Genomic DNA, 17,586 nt, shown 5'->3' with positions numbered 1-17,586 from the left:
AGGGATATTAAACAGTTCAGACGGTCCTCGTTATTCACTATGTCAGCTGCTATGATTTTGTGTACATCAGATTATTGCCTCAAGGGATAACACAAAACACGATGAACTACAACAAAGCACAAACAGTGGATAACACACGAGATAAGAAAATGAAGAATGGGACACAACATAACACAAGATTATCAGGAAATACTTCAACTTCCTTCTTGTCTAACACCATGGACAGGACGGTAGAGCGACGCTCTCGCTTCATGCAGGTTGGCGTCCAATCCCCGACTGTCCAAGTGGTTGGGCGCCATTCCTTTCCCTCCGTCCCATCCCAAATCCTTATCCTGACCCTCTTCCCAGTGCTATATAGTCGTAATGGCTTGGCGCTTTACGCTGATAAATTAATTAAACTTGCTCCCACACAAGTGGCTCCTGCATTGTCTCAAGACCAAGGCCTGAGGTAACGTACTTATGAGGACTAAACACCAAGTCAGTATGTGACTGTGCAGCACTTGGGTAAGGGATATGAGGAGAAGGAGCCGAGATATGAGGACAAGGAACTAAGACACAGTGCCCAATCACTTCGACCACACTCACCCCGACCCCCTCAAGTAGCGGGCAGACCTTCATTCTACCGATCACTCCAAATGGACAGGAGAGCCAAGGCTGAATAACAGTGATTGTAAAAAGCGGAAACGAAGAAATCTTTAGTAATTCCAGAAGAATCAAGTCTAATCAAGAAATGGAATCTTAAGTAACACCTGACCAATCAAGTCTAATCCAGGTATATGTGTATTAGTAATAAAGCTGATAAATCAGTTTTATGTAATTATTCACTGATAACGGAAAGTTGGCCACCAGGACCATGAGGAGCATGGTCGCTGGAGGCTCCAGGAGGACCATGAGGAGCATGGTCGCTGGAGGCTCCAGTAGGACCATGAAGAGCATGGTCGCTGGAGGCTCCAGGAGGACCATGAGGAGCATGGTCGCTGGAGGCTCCAGGAGGACCACGAGGAGCATGGTCGCTGGAGGCTCCAGGAGGACCACGAGGAGCATGGTCGCTGGAGGCTCCAGGAGGACCATGAGGAGCATGGTCGCTGGAGGCTCCAGGAGGACCACGAGGAGCATGGTCGCTGGAGGCTCCAGGAGGACCACGAGGAGCATGGTCGCTGGAGGCTCCAGGAGGACCATGAAGAGCATGGTCGCTGGAGGCTCCAGGAGGACCATGAAGAGCATGGTCGCTGGAGGCTCCAGGAGGACCACGAGGAGCATGGTCGCTGGAGGCTCCAGGAGGACCATGAGGAGCATGGTCGCTGGAGGCTCAAGGAGGACCATGAGGAGCATGGTCGCTGGAGGCTCCAGGAGGACCATGAAGAGCATGGTCGCTGGAGGCTCCAGGAGGACCATGAAGAGCATGGTCGCTGGAGGCTCCAGGAGGACCATGAGGAGCATGGTCGCTGGAGGCTCCAGGAGCAGCTACACAAGCTTTAAGACCGTCATAAGGAAAAGTATGGAACATCAACCCAGATTAGTGCAATATATATATATATATATATATGAATTGTGGTACTCACGTAACATTAAAAACAACATTACATTAAAAAACAAAAAAAAAACAAAAAATTAAAAACATTAAAAATTAAAAAATTAAAAAACTAAAACCAAAAACCGCTCAGGTCTTTGCAGTGTGAAAATTTCGCAGGAGTGGAAGGAATACTCAAGCAAACAACTACAACAAATTACTCTATAATCAACAAGATAAGCAAATAACATCTGAAATACACAAAAACCCCTGACATCAAACACTTGGCTAACACACAAGAGCCAGAATCACACATGAAAAACCTACGCTAACACAAACGTGGGTGTCTTAGAATTCCTACACAAGACACTACAACCTGCACACGAAGCCGCGTTTGATGAAACTCTGTACCTACAGCATTAGTAACGCTGTGAAACACTGTATCTACAGCATTAGTAATGCTATGAAAGACAGTACCTACAGCATTAGTAACGCTATGAAAGACAGTACCTACAGCATTAGTAACGCTGTGAAAGACAGTACCTACAGCATTAGTAGCGCTGTGAAAGACAGTACCTACAGCATTAGTAATGCTATGAAAGACAGTACCTACAGCATTAGTAATGCTATGAAAGACAGTACCTACAGCATTAGTAACGCTGTGAAAGACAGTACCTACAGCATTAGTAACGCTATGAAAGACAGTACCTACAGCATTAGTAACGCTGTGAAAGACAGTACCTACAGCATTAGTAACGCTATGAAAGACAGTACCTACAGCATTAGTAACGCTGTGAAAGACAGTACCTACAGCATTAGTAACGCTAAGAAAGACAGTACCTACAGCATTAGTAACGCTGTGAAACACTGTACCTACAGCATTAGTCATGCTATGAAAGACAGTACCTACAGCATTAGTAACGCTATGAAAGACAGTACCTACAGCATTAGTAACGCTAAGAAAGACAGTACCTACAGCATTAGTAACGCTGTGAAACACTGTATCTACAGCATTAGTAACGCTATGAAAGACAGTACCTACAGCATTAGTAACGCTGTGAAAGACAGTACCTACAGCATTAGTAACGCTGTGAAAGACAGTACCTACAACATTAGTAACGCTATGAAAGACAGTACCTACAGCATTAGTAACGCTGTGAAAGACAGTACCTACAGCATTAGTAACGCTATGAAACACTGTACCTACAGCATTAGTAACGCTATGAAAGTCAGTACCTACAGCATTAGTAAAGCTATGAAAGACAGTACCTACAGCATTAGTAAAACTATGAAAGACAGTACCTACAGCATTAGTAACGCTAAGACAGTACCTACAGCATTAGAAACGCTGTGAAAGACAGTACCTACAGCATTAGTAACGTTGTGAAACACAGTACCTACAGCATTAGTAACGCTATGAAACACAGTACCTACAGCATTAGTAACGCTGTGAAAGACAGTACCTACAGCATTAGTAACGCTGTGAAAGACAGTACCTACAACATTAGTAACGCTGTGAAACACTGTATCTACAGCATTAGTAACGCTGTGAAAGACAGTACCTACAGCATTAGTAACGCTGTGAAAGACAGTACCTACAACATTAGTAACGCTGTGAAACACTGTATCTACAGCATTAGTAACGCTGTGAAAGACAGTACCTACAGCATTAGTAACGCTGTGAAAGACAGTACCTACAGCATTAGTAAAACTATGAAAGACAGTACCTACAGCATTAGTAACGCTGTGAAAGACAGTACCTACAGCATTAGTAACGCTGTGAAAGACAGTACCTACAGCATTAGTAACGCTTCCAATCCAATGTACCATCCACAGATTTCCTAATTATTTAATGGATGAGTGTTTCCCTTCATCATAGTTCATCTATATTCATCTGAGCACGACCCACGATAGATAACAAAATTATTTCACCCTCAATGCATCATCCTCTCGTTGTGGAGAGAGCTGGAACATGTAACCAAAATGATGCTTTTAGAGAAATTTGGAAAAAAGGCCAAAAAAGGTGGATTGATCTCTCATGGAAGACATTCAAGGCTGAAGTCAATGACCCGTCATACCTTCCATAAATAGAACACGCGGGAAAAATAGTGACAGAGCGATTGGTTTCACCGAGAGATCAGTTAGAATAATTCCCTCTGTAACTAACAAGAGGAAGTTGGAAACACAGATGATGTGAATGGCAGGGTTGGTGGATGGTGTCAGTGTTGATGGATGGTGTCAGTGTTGATGGATGGTGTCAGTGTTGGTGGATGGTGTTGGTGGATTGTGTTGGTGGATGGAGACAGTGTTGGTGGATGGTGTCAGTGTTGGTGGATGGTGTCAGTGTTGGTGGATGGTGTTGGTGGATTGTGACAGTGTTGGTGGATGGTGTTGGTGGATGGTGTCAGTGTTGGTGGATGGTGTCAGTGTTGGTGGATAGTGTCAGTGTTGGTGGATGGTGTTGGTGGATGGTGTCAGTGTTGGTGGATGGTGTTGGTGGATGGTGTCAGTGTTGGTGGATGGTGTTGGTGGATTGTGTTGGTGGATGGTGACAGTGTTGGTGGATGGTGTCAGGGTTGATGGATGGTGTCAGGGTTGGTGGATGGTGTCAGTGTTGGTGGATGGTGTCAGTGTTGGTGGATGGTGTCAGGGTTGGTGGATGGTGTCAGTGTTGGTGGATGGTGTCAGTGTTGGTGGATGGTGTCAGTGTTGGTGGATGGTGTCAGTGTTGGTGGATGGTGTCAGGATTGGTGGATGGTGTCAGTGTTGGTGGATGGTGTCAGTGTTGGTGGATGGTGTCAGTGTTGGTGGATGGTGTCAGTGTTGGTGGATGGTGTCAGTGTTGGTGGATGGTGTCAGTGTTGGTGGATATGGTGTCAGTGCTGGTGGATGGTGTAAGGGTTGGTGGATGGTGTAAGGGTTGGTGGATCGCGTCAGTGTTGGTGGATGGTGTCAGTGTTGGTGGATGGTGTCAGTGTTGGTCGATGGTGTCAGGGTTGGTGGTGTCAGTGCTGGTGGATGGTGTCAGTGCTGGTGGATGGTGTCAGGGTTGGTGGATGGTGTCAGTGTTGGTGGATGGAGTCAGTGTTGGTGGATGGTGTCAGTGTTGGTGGATGGTGTCAGTGTTGGTGGATATGGTGTCAGTGTTGGTGGATATGGTGTCAGTGTTGGTGGATGGTGTCAGTGTTGGTGGATATGGTGTCAGTGTTGGTGGATGGTGTCAGTGTTGGTGGATGGTGTCAGTGTTGGTGGATGGTGTCAGTGTTGGTGGATGGTGTCAGTGTTGGTGGATGGTGTCAGTGTTGGTGGATGGTGTCAGTGTTGGTGGATATGGTGTCAGTGTTGGTGGATGGTGTCAGTGTTGGTGGATGGTGTCAGTGTTGGTGGATGGTGTCAGTGTTGGTGGATATGGTGTCAAGGTTCGTGGATGGTGCTCAGGGATGGTAAATGTGTGGTCAGGGATGATAGATAGTGTCAGGGTTGATGGATGGAGTGGTTGCAACACGCCTCTTCCTAGTCTCAGGTAGGTACGTACCTCACTCTCCAGCAGGACTTGAACTTTAAGGCTGCCTGATGTCTTACAAGGACGCAAGAAAGATCCAGATGTCCTCCTTATTTCCTGGTGCCCTGCAGCAGCCGTGACATATTGGCCCAGTACTCAGGTACTGGGGCGAAGACGACAGTACCAAGAGGAAGTAGGAGCTCGTGCAAATGACACCTGCTTACGCTGGAACTTGTAAAAGTAGATTCGACACTTAACAAGTTTTTGTAAGCCTAGTGAGACGTGTAAGTAGGGACAATAGGATTGAGTTGGATGTTTAAATGTTAGTTAATTTGACCTTTCCCTTACCCCCCCCTTGAATTTGCATTGATGTTTGATACAAGGTAGGGATTATGATTATACTCAGTTATGTATTGTTTATGATATATATATATATATATATATATTAGTATATATATATATATATATATATATACAAATATACATATATATATATATATATATATATATATATATATATATATATATATATATATATATATATATATATATATATATATATATATATATATATATATATATATTAGTATATTTTGGTAGCAGTCTTTCCTGTAGACATATATTATTAAATATGACCGAAAAAGTAAGATTAATAATTCTAACACGAATTTTCTCGATCTTTCGTACATTTCTTTTCACTGTTGGTGGTAATTCAAAAATCAATTCTCCAAAATTCATTTTTATTTCTAGTCTGACGCGACCCTTGAGCGCGTTTCGTAAAACTTATTACATTTTCAAAGACTTTAGTTTACACATACACAACTGAATAGAACTTACACATCTCCGGTTTGTTTATATCTACATTTGAGTGAGGTGGATGGGGTGAGGTGGTATTTAATAGGGTATTAAATTCATCAACACAAGACATAACACGAAACAATGGGTATTGAATGGAAGTGATTGTAGAAAGCCTATTGGTTCATATTTCTTGATGCTTCTATATTGGAGCGGAGTCTTGAGGTGGGTAGAATATAGTTGTGCATTAATTGGCTGCTGATTGCTGGTGTTGACTTTTTAATGTGTAGTGCCTCGCAAACGTCAAGCCGCCTGCTATCGCTGTATCTATCGATGATTTCTGTGTTGTTTACTAGGATTTCTCTGGCGATGGTTTGGTTGTGGGAAGAGATTATATGTTCCTTAATGGAGCCCTGTTGCTTATGCATCGTTAAACGCCTAGAAAGAGATGTTGTTGTCTTGCCTATATACTGGGTTTTTTGGAGCTTACAGTCCCCAAGAGGTATGGTAAACAACACAGCTCAATTCCAACACAATGTCACACAAAATAATTCAATAAGAAATAAAATAAATCGAAATCTATGAAAATAAAATTTATCAATGCAATCGGAAACCTTGAAATGGAATTTGTGACATTTTTACTATAGCGTGCATGTTGCTATTAGGTGCAACAGATGGCGCTGTTTTTCAAAAACGCATGTTTTTACCTGTCACAGGGGTGGCATGTATATAGTAGGTATATAAAAAGACGCGCCTATTCGAATGCAACGTTGTGTCAAAATTTCAAAACAATCGGTAAAGAGCTTTCGGAAATTACAGCGTGTGTTGCTCTTACGTCCAACAGATGGCGCTCTTTGTCAAAAGAGCATGTTTTTTTCCTGTCACAGGTGAGGCATGTATATAGTAGATATTTAAAAAGACGCGCCTATTCGAATGCAACGTTGTGTCAACATTTCAAAATAATCGGTAAAGAGGTTGCGAAGATTTCTCCTCATGAAAAAACAAATGAAAAACACAATTTTTCTAAAAAAACATGTTTTTTTTTTTTTTACAGTCACAGACGTGACAGCTATATAGTATGTATATAAAAACCTGTTCGGATGCGAATGGAACGTTGTGTGAAAATTTCAAAGCAATCGGTGAAGAACTTTCGGAGATTAGCGGCTATGCCCAAACGAACATTTCCCATTGAATTTATATAGATATATATTGAGCAGACTTGAGTGTGTGTGCACCAGAGGTGTCTGGTGGTTTAGAGTGAACTATTCTCGTGTGGTAAAGCCTAGTGATGGTAGAAGGTGGCTGTGTGCGGCGTGTTTACTGTGACTACCCGCCAAACACACACCGAAACTACGACGTTGGTGCAACGTTCGAACAAGTTTTAACACCTCCTAACCAGTTATAACAACCATTATAGCGAGTTGTAACAACGTTCTAATACGTCATAAACACGTTAAGCCAAGATGTAACAACTTTATTACAAGTTGTAACAAGCGGAAAATAGAGACAGTTTCGGTTTGTGTTTCCAGGGTTATTTCTCCCATTATTACTGAAGTACGTACCGGAATTACGTGATCAACCTTATTAATATGCAGGCGATGAGTCACAATAACGTGGCTAAAGTATGTTGACCAGACCACACACTAGAAGGTGAAGGGACGACGACGTTTCGGTCCGTCCTGGACCATTCTCAAAACGTCGTCGTCTCTTCACCTTCTAGTGTGTGGTCTGATCAACCTTATGAATGATTTCTTAAAGTTTTGCTCGACTTTCTAGTAGTTTGTGTCGCTCTAATGAGTGAATTAAGCAAACTGATTTCTGTTTTCAACCATTCCTGAGTAGCCTATCAGAGCAGTCGCTCGTCGGGTATTTCATTATATGAGTTGAGAGAGGCTATAAAATTATAACAAATGCCAGTTACTATGTTCACTATATATGAGTTTATGAAGCGTTGTTTCCGGAACACCTCTTTCTACTCCTATTTACTACTTGTCAAATATTGTAACATAATCAAACACTATCCAAACAGCTCACACCGTGGCGAGTACGTGTGTGGATGGAGACTGAGTATAATTATTGACAGTCAGTAGGTTACTCGATAGTGTGTGTCGACACTGAATGATAGGAACGGCACCAGAGTGTTTACTGAGCCCACAGCCCCACTGCCAACGTAGAGCCAAAGCAGAGTGCCACACTAGGTGTATAAGAGTCATTAAGGGTACCTGTATATAGTAGCCTCAACCTCTTGAGTTCGTTGGCTACATTAAGAGCCCCAAGATGTGGATTATTGTCATATGCTGTTCACTGGCTGGGGCATCGAGGCGCTGCAGTACGTCATAAGGATTGATGGCGTCCAACCACAAGAGTCAGAAGGGACATACCGTCCCACGTCCTGGGACGACGAGACATGGGCCGGCCAAGTGGTCAAGCAGTCTCTCCCTCTCTACTCCATAGCGTTACTGGGACCCCTCGATGGGTCTGGTGTCCTCTGAAACATATTGGTGTTTCTTTTGCAGTGAATTGCAAACGGGAAATGTGCAACAGATGGCAGAGTTGATAGATGCGGTCAGGATCGAGAGATATTATCATGACTAATGAATATCTGACTGAATGTCAGATATACAAATACACAACTTGCATTCATTTTTGTCTGTCGGTGAACACGTCTAAGAGATTATCTAAAAGGCATGTCATTCTCTCTTCACTCAAATGCAAGATAAATTAAATTCGAACATGCCCCAGAAAGGAATTTCAGACGGATTTTTGACTACCGAGAAGCAAATTTGGTAGATTTTTTAGTTGTGTTCAGACGTTTCATTGCAAATCGCAGTCTCCATTGTAAATATTTCATGTCTATATGAAATATTACTTCACCCAAGAACCTTGCATGACGTGGTTCTTGGGTGCCTCTGCTGAGACCTTTACTGCTACACGGATGGTGGAACAGACCTTTACTGCTACAGGGATGGTGGAACAGACCTTTACTGCTACAGGGATGGTGGAACCGTTCCGGTCCTCATTTATAGCCACACTTACGATGTGTTGTGGGAGCCTGTCTCTATTATGACTAGTTTATTGTTGGGTCACGTCTTTGTGTGCTTTTAATGTGCATGTGTGTGAGTGTGTGTGTATTTACTCACCTCGTTGTACTCACCTAGTTGTGCTTGCAGGGGGGGGGGGTTGAGCTCTGGCTCTTTGGTTCCGCCTCTCCACTGTCAATCAACTGGTGTACAGATTCTTGAGCCTACTGGGATCTATCAAATCTACATTTGAAACTGTGTATGGAGTCAGCCTCCACCACATCATTGCACTAGTGCATTCCATTTATTAACTACTCTGACACTGAAATAATTCTTTCTAACGTCTCTGTGGCTCATTTGGGTACTTAGTTTCCACCTGTGTCCCCTTGTTCGCGTACCACCTGTGCTAAAGAGTTTGTCTTTATCCACCCTGTTAATTCTCCTTAGAATTTTGTAGGTGGTTATCATGTCTTCCCTTACTCTTCTGTTTTCTAGGGGACGTGAGGTTCAGCTCCCTTATCCTTTCCTCGTAGCTCATACCTCCCAGTTCTGGGAATATTCAGGTGATATACCTCTGAAACTTTTCTAACTTTGTCGTATGTTTAACTAGGTATGGACTCCAGGCTGGAGCTGCATACTCCAGGATTGGTCTTATATAAGTGGTATACAGGGTCCTGAACGATTCCTTACACAAGTTTCTAAAGGCAGTTCTTATGTTGGCCAGTCTAGCATATGCCGCAGATGATATCCTTTTGAGGTAGGCTTCTGGGAACAGGTTCGGTGTGGTATCAACCCCCAGATCTTTCTCTTTATTTGACTCTTGCAGGATTTCACCTCCCAGATGGTACTTTGTGTTCAGCCTTCTGCTCCCTTTGCCTAATTTCATTACTTTACACTTTCCTGGGTTGAATTTTAGTAGCCATTTTCTAGACCATTCCTCCAGTTTGTCCTGGTCGTCCTGTAGTCTCTGTCTGTTTTCTTCTGTCTTGATTCTTCACATAATTTTTGCATCATCAAACATTGAGAGGAATGAGTCTATACCCTCTGGAAGATCGTTTATATATATTAGAAAGAGGATGGGTCCAGCCCTGTGGGACTCCGCTGGTGACATCTCGCCACTCTGATGTCTTCCCCCCCTCACAGTTACAGTACTCACAGTACTCCCTTTATCCTTTGGAATACTTTCCCTTTCACTCCTGCCTGCATCATCTCCAGTTTGTGCGCTAGTCTCTTATGTGGTCTGCCCATCCCTCTCTCTCTTGCCTAATTTTTGTTGCCTGGTCATAGAACTCTATTAAGCCTGTTAGGCATGATTTGCCATTTCTGAACCCATGCTGATATTGTGTTACGAAGTTCTTTCGCTCCTGATGTTCTACTAGTTTTTTTCGCACAATCTTCTCTATCATCTTGCATGGAATGCAAGTTCCATGGACACTGGCATGTAGTTTAGTGCCTTCTGCCTATCACCAGTCTTGTTTATCGGGACTACATTGCCGTCTTCCAAATTTTTGGCAATTCACCTGCTACCAGTGACTTGTTGTACACCATGGAGAGTGGCAGGCTCAGAGCTTCTGCTACGTCCTTCCTTTAGAATCCATGGTGAGATTCCATCCGGGCCTATAGTCTTTGTTACATCCAAATCTAGCAGATGCTTCCTCACCTCCCAACTGGTAATCACAAACTCTTCTAGTGGTGCCAGGTTTGATATTCTCTCTCTCATCTTTGGGACTTCTTCTTGCTCTGAAGTGAAGACCTCCTGGAATTTCTAACTGAGTTCCTCGCACACTTCCTTGTCGTTTGTAGTGAATCTTTCTGCCCCTATCCTCAGTTTCATTACCTGTTCCTTCACTGTTGTTTTCCTCCTGATGTGGCAATGCAGCAGTTTAGGTTAAGTCTTTGCCTTGCTCGCGATGTCATTTTCATATTGCCTCTCTGCCTCTCTTCTCACCCTGACGCATTCATTCCCGGCCCTCTGGTATCTTTCTCTGCTCTCTAGTGTTCTGTTGTTTCTATGGTTTTCTCCACGTCCTTTTACTTAGTTGCTTTGCTTGCTTACATCTCTGATTAAACCACGGGTTTCTCATCTGCATTTAATTTTTTTCCTTTTGGACTGGGACGAACTTGTCTGCTGCCTCCTTACACGTCTGTGTGATGTAGTCCATCATGTCTTGAACTGTCTTTCCTCTGAGCTCTGTTTCCCAAGCTATATCAGTAATGAATTTTCTTGTCTCCTCATAGTTTCCCTCCCGGAATGCAGACCTCTTGCTTTCTGGTCCCTGCACACAACCAGGCAAAACTGTGTGTGTGTGTGTGTGTGCGCGCGCGCGTGTGTGTGTGTACTCACCAATTTGCAGTCTGCAGGATCGAGCATTGACTCTTGGATCCCGCTTTTCGAACCATCGATTGTTTACAGCAATGACTCCGGTCCTATTTCCCTATCATACCTGGTTTTAAAATTATGAATAGAATTTGCTTCCACAACCTGCTCCTTAAGTGCATTCCATTTTCCCACTACTCTCACGCTAAAAGAAAACTTCCTAACATCTCTGTGACTCATCTGAGTTTCCAGCTTCCACACATGTCCTCTCGTTCTGTTAATATTACGTGTGAACTTTTCATCTATATCCACTCTGGCAATTTCCTTGAGTATTTTACACGTTCCTATCATATCCCCCCTCTTCGTTCTTTGTTTCTAGTGTCGTAAGGTTCAGTACCTTCAGGCGCTTGTCATATCCCATCCATCGTAACTCTGGGACAAGCGTCGTCGCACAAACTTCTGAACCTTTGCTAGTTTCTTTGTGTTTCTTCAGATGGGGACTCCATGATGGGGCGGCATACTCTGAGACTGGTCTCACGTAGGCAGTGTAAAGCGCCCTAAAAGCCTCCTTACTTAGGTTTCTGAATGATGTTCTAACTTTTGCCAGTGTAGAGTACGCTGCTGTCGTTATCCTATTAATATGTGCCTCAGGAGATAGATTAGGTGTTACGTCCACTCCCAGATCTCTTTCTCGAATCGTCACAGATAGGCTGCTCCCCCTTCATTGTGTACTGTCCCTTTGGTCTTCTATCACCTAATCACATTTCCATAACTTTCAATTTGCTCGAGTTGAATTCCATTAGCCATTTCTCTTACCATCTCTGCAACCTGTTCAAGTCCTCTTGAAGGATCCTACAATCCTCATCTGTCACAGCTCTTCTCATTAATTTTGCGTCATCCGCAAACATCGAAATGTAGGATTCTACTCCTTTAAACATATCATTTACGTATATTAGAAATAGAATTGCACCGATCCTTAAGGTATTCCACTCGTTACAGTTCGCCAGTCTGACTTCTCGCCCCATAACGTTACTCTCTGGCTCCTTCCAGTTAGGCAGTTCTTTTCCCAGTGTTAGGGCCATTCCGCTTACTCCTGCCTGCCTCACAAGTTTGAATAGTAGTCTCATGTGCGGTACTGTATCAAAGGCTTTTTGGCAATACAGAAATATGCAGTCTGCCCATCCTTCTCTATCCTACCTTACCCTTATTATTTTATCATAGAATTCCCAAAGGTTTGTTAGGCATGATTTCCCTTTCCATGTTGTGTGTATGTGTGTAATTACCTAAGTGTAATTATCTAAGTGTAGTTACAGGATGAGAGCTACGCTCGTGGTGTCCCGTCTCCCTAGCACTCTTTGTCATGTAACGCTTTGAAATTACTGACGGTCTTGGCCTCCACCACCTTCTCACCTAACTTGTTCCAACCGTCTACCACTCTGTTTACAAAAGTGAATTTTCTTATAGTTCTCCGGCAGCTTTGTTTCGTTAGTTTAAATCTATGACCTCTTGTTCTTGAAGTTCCAGGTCTCAAGAAATCTTCCCTATCAATTTTATCAATTAATGTTACTATTTTGTACGTAGTGATCATATCGTCTCTTTTTCTTCTATCATCTAGTTTTTGCATATTTAATATCTCTAGCCTCTCCTCGTAGCTCTTATCCTTCAGTTCTGGGAGCCACTTAGCGGTATGTCTTTGCACCCTTTTCCACTTTATTGATGTGCTTCTTAAGATATGGGTACCATAAAACGGCTGCATATTCTAGCTTTGGCCTAACAAAAGTCGTGAACAATTTCTTTAGTATTTCTCCATCCATATATTTAAAAGCAATTCTGAAGTTAGAAAGTGTAGCATAGGCTCCTCGCACAATATTTTTAATGTGGTCTACTGGTGACAGTTTTCTATCTAGAACCACCCCAAGATCTCTTTCTTTGTCTGAATTCTTTAAAGATTTCTCACATAATATATAGGTTGTGTGGGGACTATGTTCTCCTATTCCACATTCCATAACATGGCATTTATTAACGTTAAATTCGATTTGCCAAGTTGTGCTCCATATACTTATTTTGTCCAGGTCTTCTTGAAGGGCATGACAATCATCTAGGTTTCTTATCTTCCCTATTATCTTAGCATTATCAGCAAACATGTTCATATAATTCTGTATTCCATCTGGTAGATCGTTTATGTAGACAATGAACATCACTGGTGCAAGAACTGAACCCTGTGGTACTCCACGTGTGATATTCCTCCAATCCGATACATTGCCTCTGATCACTGCCCTCATTTTTCTATCAGTTAGGAAATTTTTCATACATGTTAGAAACATACCTGTCACCCCTCCAATATGTTCCACTTTCCAGAACAACCTCTTATGTGGAACTCTTCCAAAATCTTTTTTTTAGGTCCCGGTAGATGCAGTCAACCCAACCATCTCTTTCCTGTAAAATCTCTGTTGCTCGATCATAGAAACTGAGTAAATTTATTACACAGGATCTTCCATATCGAAAACCATACTGTCTGTCTGATATTATATCTTTTTCTCTAGGTGTTCTACCCATTTAGTTTTAATTATTTTTTCCAATATGTTGACAATTACACTTGTCAATGATACAGGTCTATAATTGAGGGGGTCTTCCCTGCTTCCACTTTTGTAGATTGGAACTACAACACATCAACCACATCTGCTGTACACAGGGATAACTGAAAAATTAGTTGAAGTGGAATGCTGAGCTCAGTTGCTCATTCTCTTAGAACCCATGGTGAAACTCCATCTGGACCAACTGCTTTGTTCTTACTTAGCTCCTTGAGCACTTTTTCCACTTCGTCTCTAGACACCTCTATATGCTCTATAGTGTTCTCTGGAATTCATATTGTGTCTGGTTCCCTGAAGATTTCATTTTGTTCAAACACACTTTGGAACTTTTCGTTTAATGTTTCACACATTTATTTGTCATTTTGTGTGAATCTGTTTCCCATTTTCAACCTCTGAATATTACCCTTTACCTACAATTTAATGTTTATGCATTTATAGAATAGACCTGGTTCAGTTTTACATTTGTCTGCAATTCCTTTTCAAAATTTCTTTCTGCTTCTCTCCTCACTGCCGTGTAGTTGTTTCTGGCATCTTTGTATCGCTGGTATGTTTGGGGGTTTGGCCTCTTCCTCTATTGATTCCATTTTTGTGTCTTTTGGTCTCTGGCCCTCGTGCAATTTCTGTCGAACCAATCCTGTTTCCTAGTTCTGCATCTCTTCTTTGAAAGAAATTTTTTTGTGCCTATCATATATTTCACAAAACTTGATATACATCTCATTTACTTCATGTCCTAACAGCAAGTCTTTCCTAAATGTGTGTGTGTGTTTTGTAATGTATGTGTGTATTTTAAATGTATATAGATGTTGTCAAACGTTTTCAAGCTGGTTAAAGACACCGGAAAAATGCTTGATAAGGCTTTAGTACATCAGGTTTATAAGGCTTTATAAGGTTTTATATGGCTTAATAAGGCTTTATAAAACATTCTATTTATCTCATTTTTTTTAAATCACATATAAACTTCTCTACACATAAATTAAAACTGTTCAATATTTTCTTAATACTTGCTGGTATTCCCTCTGATCTTCCGGCTCACATCCGTCCTTGTGTCTTGTACGTTAACTTTCGGTCGAATTTATGCTTGTTCAATCTGTCCTTGGCTTTTCCCAGTATCCTTAATGGGGGGGTTTCCTATTACTGTTAGTGATTGTCATTATTATCTTATACTGCTCCAGTCCTCTCAAGTGTTGTGCAGTATTATTTGGTCATACATGTCATACCTAAGCATTTTTTTGTATCATATATTTTGCCAGTCTTACTGTGACTTGCTAGTCTTACTAAGCCTTATTTTTTCAGGCGTTCTATACTTTGCATCCAGTCATCAAAAGTCATTCTAATGGTTTTATGAATGTTTCCATTCTATTGTCACCTTTCTTTGGGCATTTAGTGGTTATCTCAGATTTCCCCAGGTGTCTCCACGGTCTCTTAAGACAAACTCCTTGGCTATTCTGCCTCTTGAAATTAGCATAGATTACGGTCGGCGTTCAATCCCCGACCGTCCAAGTGGTTGGGCACCATTCCTTCCTCCCCGTCCCATCCTAAATTCTTATCCTGACCCCTTCAAAGTGCTATATAGTCTAATGGTTGGCACTTTCCTCTGAAAATTCCCTTGCCTTCCCTGCAGCTGGGGAGTATAGTGTCGTGTGTGAGGGCTCCGGAGTAAACATAAGTAACGAGACACAAGCTGGGATAAAATCCTTGCATTGTGCGAAGTTTTTATGGCGGGAAGAAAAGATGGAAGGAATTTAATGTCTTAAGATCTGCCAGTGTTTGTTACGCTCTTGGCTCTCTGCCTGTCTGTCTGGCTGTCTGGCTCTCTCTCCGTCTGTATCTTTCTGTCTGACGTTCCCTTTCACTTCGTCTCTCTCTCTCTCTCTCTCTCTCTCTCTCTCTCTCTCTCTCTCTCTCTCTCTCTCTCTCTCTCTCTCTCTCTCTCTCTCTCTCTCTCTCTCTCTCTCTCTCTCTCTCTCTCTCTCTCTCTCTCTCTCTCTCTCTCTCTCTCTCTCTCTCTCTCTCTCTCTCTCTCTCTCTCTCTCTCTCTCTCTCTCTCTCTCTCTCTCTCTCTCTCTCTCTCTCTCTCTCTCTCTCTCTCTCTCTCTCTCTCTCTCTCTCTCTCTCTCTCTCTCTCTCTCTCTCTCTCTCTCTCTCTCTCTCTCTCTCTCTCTCTCTCTCTCTCTCTCTCTCTCTCTCTCTCTCTCTCTCTCTCTCTCTCTCTCTCTCTCTCTCTCTCTCTCTCTCTCTCTCTCTCTCTCTCTCTCTCTCTCTCTCTCTCTCTCTCTCTCTCTCTCTCTCTCTCTCTCTCTCTCTCTCTCTCTCTCTCTCTCTCTCTCTCTCTCTCTCTCTCTCTCTCTCTCTCTCTCTCTCTCTCTCTCTCTCTCTCTCTCTCTCTCTCTCTCTCTCTCTCTCTCTCTCTCTCTCTCTCTCTCTCTCTCTCCTCTCTCTCTCTCTCTCTCTCTCTCTCTCTCTCTCTCTCTCTCTCTCTCTCTCTCTCTCTCTCTCTCTCTCTCTCTCTCTCTCTCTCTCTCTCTCTCTCTCTCTCTCTCTCTCTCTCTCTCTCTCTCTCTCTCTCTCTCTCTCTCTCTCTCTCTCTCTCTCTCTCTCTCTCTCTCTCTCTCTCTCTCTCTCTCTCTCTCTCTCTCTCTCTCTCTCTCTCTCTCTCTCTCTCTCTCTCTCTCTCTCTCTCTCTCTCTCTCTCTCTCTCTCTCTCTCTCTCTCTCTCTCTCTCTCTCTCTCTCTCTCTCTCTCTCTCTCTCCTCTCTCTCTCTCTCTCTCTCTCTCTCTCTCTCTCTCTCTCTCTCTCTCTCTCTCTCTCTCTCTCTCTCTCTCTCTCTCTCTCTCTCTCTCTCTCTCTCTCTCTCTCTCTCTCTCTCTCTCTCTCTCTCTCTCTCTCTCTCTCTCTCTCTCCTCTCTCTCTCTCTCTCTCTCTCTCTCTCTCTCTCTCTCTCTCTCTCTCTCTCTCTCTCTCTCTCTCTCTCTCTCTCTCTCTCTCTCTCTCTCTCTCTCTCTCTCTCTCTCTCTCTCTCTCTCTCTCTCTCTCTCTCTCTCTCTCTCTCTCTCTCTCTCACGCACTGTGAGCACAGTGTAAACATGAAACATCATGGCGTGTAATCCAAGCTGCAAGAAATCCACTTACACAAACTACCATCCTTGTGTTCTTGCGTCTCGCCGCAGCAGTAATAGCGCCCACATGCGGGCCTTCACCCACCTACCCATCCAACCAGACGCGCTCTGAACACACTTTACAATGTCAGAAAATGTATGGTGGTGGTCGGCCTGTTCCTTGTGACTTAGAGAGAGAGTTTCAGTCACTGGTTGCGTCGCTGAGATGCTTCTATAATTTCACAAGACGTTGTGGGTGGGACTGGAAGGTTTTAAAAATAACTTTTAAGTTATTGGTTATTACGTGAGAAACCCCTGGTGGATATGGTAGAGATAAAGTGAGTGATGGAGATAATCGATGGAGACAAAGCAGAGGAATGGAAACTTTGGCACTAATTAAAGAACACCAGGTTCCAAGACCTTCCATTGTACTTCATATTCTGGAATTTCGAGTCGAAGAGCATTCCACACTCCCTTGTCTCCGGCAGCTTCACAACAAATGACTGTGCTCCAAAAATCTCAAACGCGAGAAAGAAAAGAGAAATATTAGGATCCAATTCCTCGTTTTTTTTTTGTGAGATTTCAGAGTCAAGACTCGTGGGGCGTGACGAGGTAGACAACACAGCTCTCGAGAACAAAAGTAAACATCACGTCTCAATTCAGAGGACGGTCACTGAACATGTTCACTTAGGAATTGTTTCTCTCATCCTTCGCGGCACGAAGCACATCATCTACACGCACACACACACACACAC

At 43.0% G+C, this 17,586-nt stretch overlaps 3 protein-coding genes across 3 annotated transcripts; 2 read left to right on the top strand and 1 right to left on the bottom strand.

Moving 5' to 3' along the window:
* Positions 1-783: 783 nt before the first annotated feature.
* Positions 784-1,440, bottom strand: LOC123759153 (putative protein FAM47C). Its single transcript, XM_045744026.2, has one exon. It carries the CDS (start codon positions 1,438-1,440, stop codon positions 784-786), a length of 657 nt encoding a protein of 218 aa, XP_045599982.2.
* A 566-nt stretch (positions 1,441-2,006) lies between these two features.
* LOC138364863 (uncharacterized) lies at positions 2,007-2,864 on the top strand. Its single transcript, XM_069324845.1, has one exon. It carries the CDS (start codon positions 2,007-2,009, stop codon positions 2,862-2,864), a length of 858 nt encoding a protein of 285 aa, XP_069180946.1.
* Positions 2,865-2,926: 62 nt separating this feature from the next.
* LOC138364862 (uncharacterized) lies at positions 2,927-3,355 on the top strand. The gene has a single exon (XM_069324844.1). The coding sequence runs from the start codon at positions 2,927-2,929 to the stop codon at positions 3,353-3,355; it is 429 nt and encodes a 142-aa protein (XP_069180945.1).
* Positions 3,356-17,586: the final 14,231 nt, after the last annotated feature.

Source organism: Procambarus clarkii, chromosome 15 (assembly GCF_040958095.1).
Source record: "Procambarus clarkii isolate CNS0578487 chromosome 15, FALCON_Pclarkii_2.0, whole genome shotgun sequence".
NCBI lineage: Eukaryota > Metazoa > Arthropoda > Malacostraca > Decapoda > Cambaridae > Procambarus > Procambarus clarkii.
The sequence above is the reverse complement of the archived record's forward strand: the minus strand, read 5'-3'. Positions and strand labels throughout refer to the sequence as shown.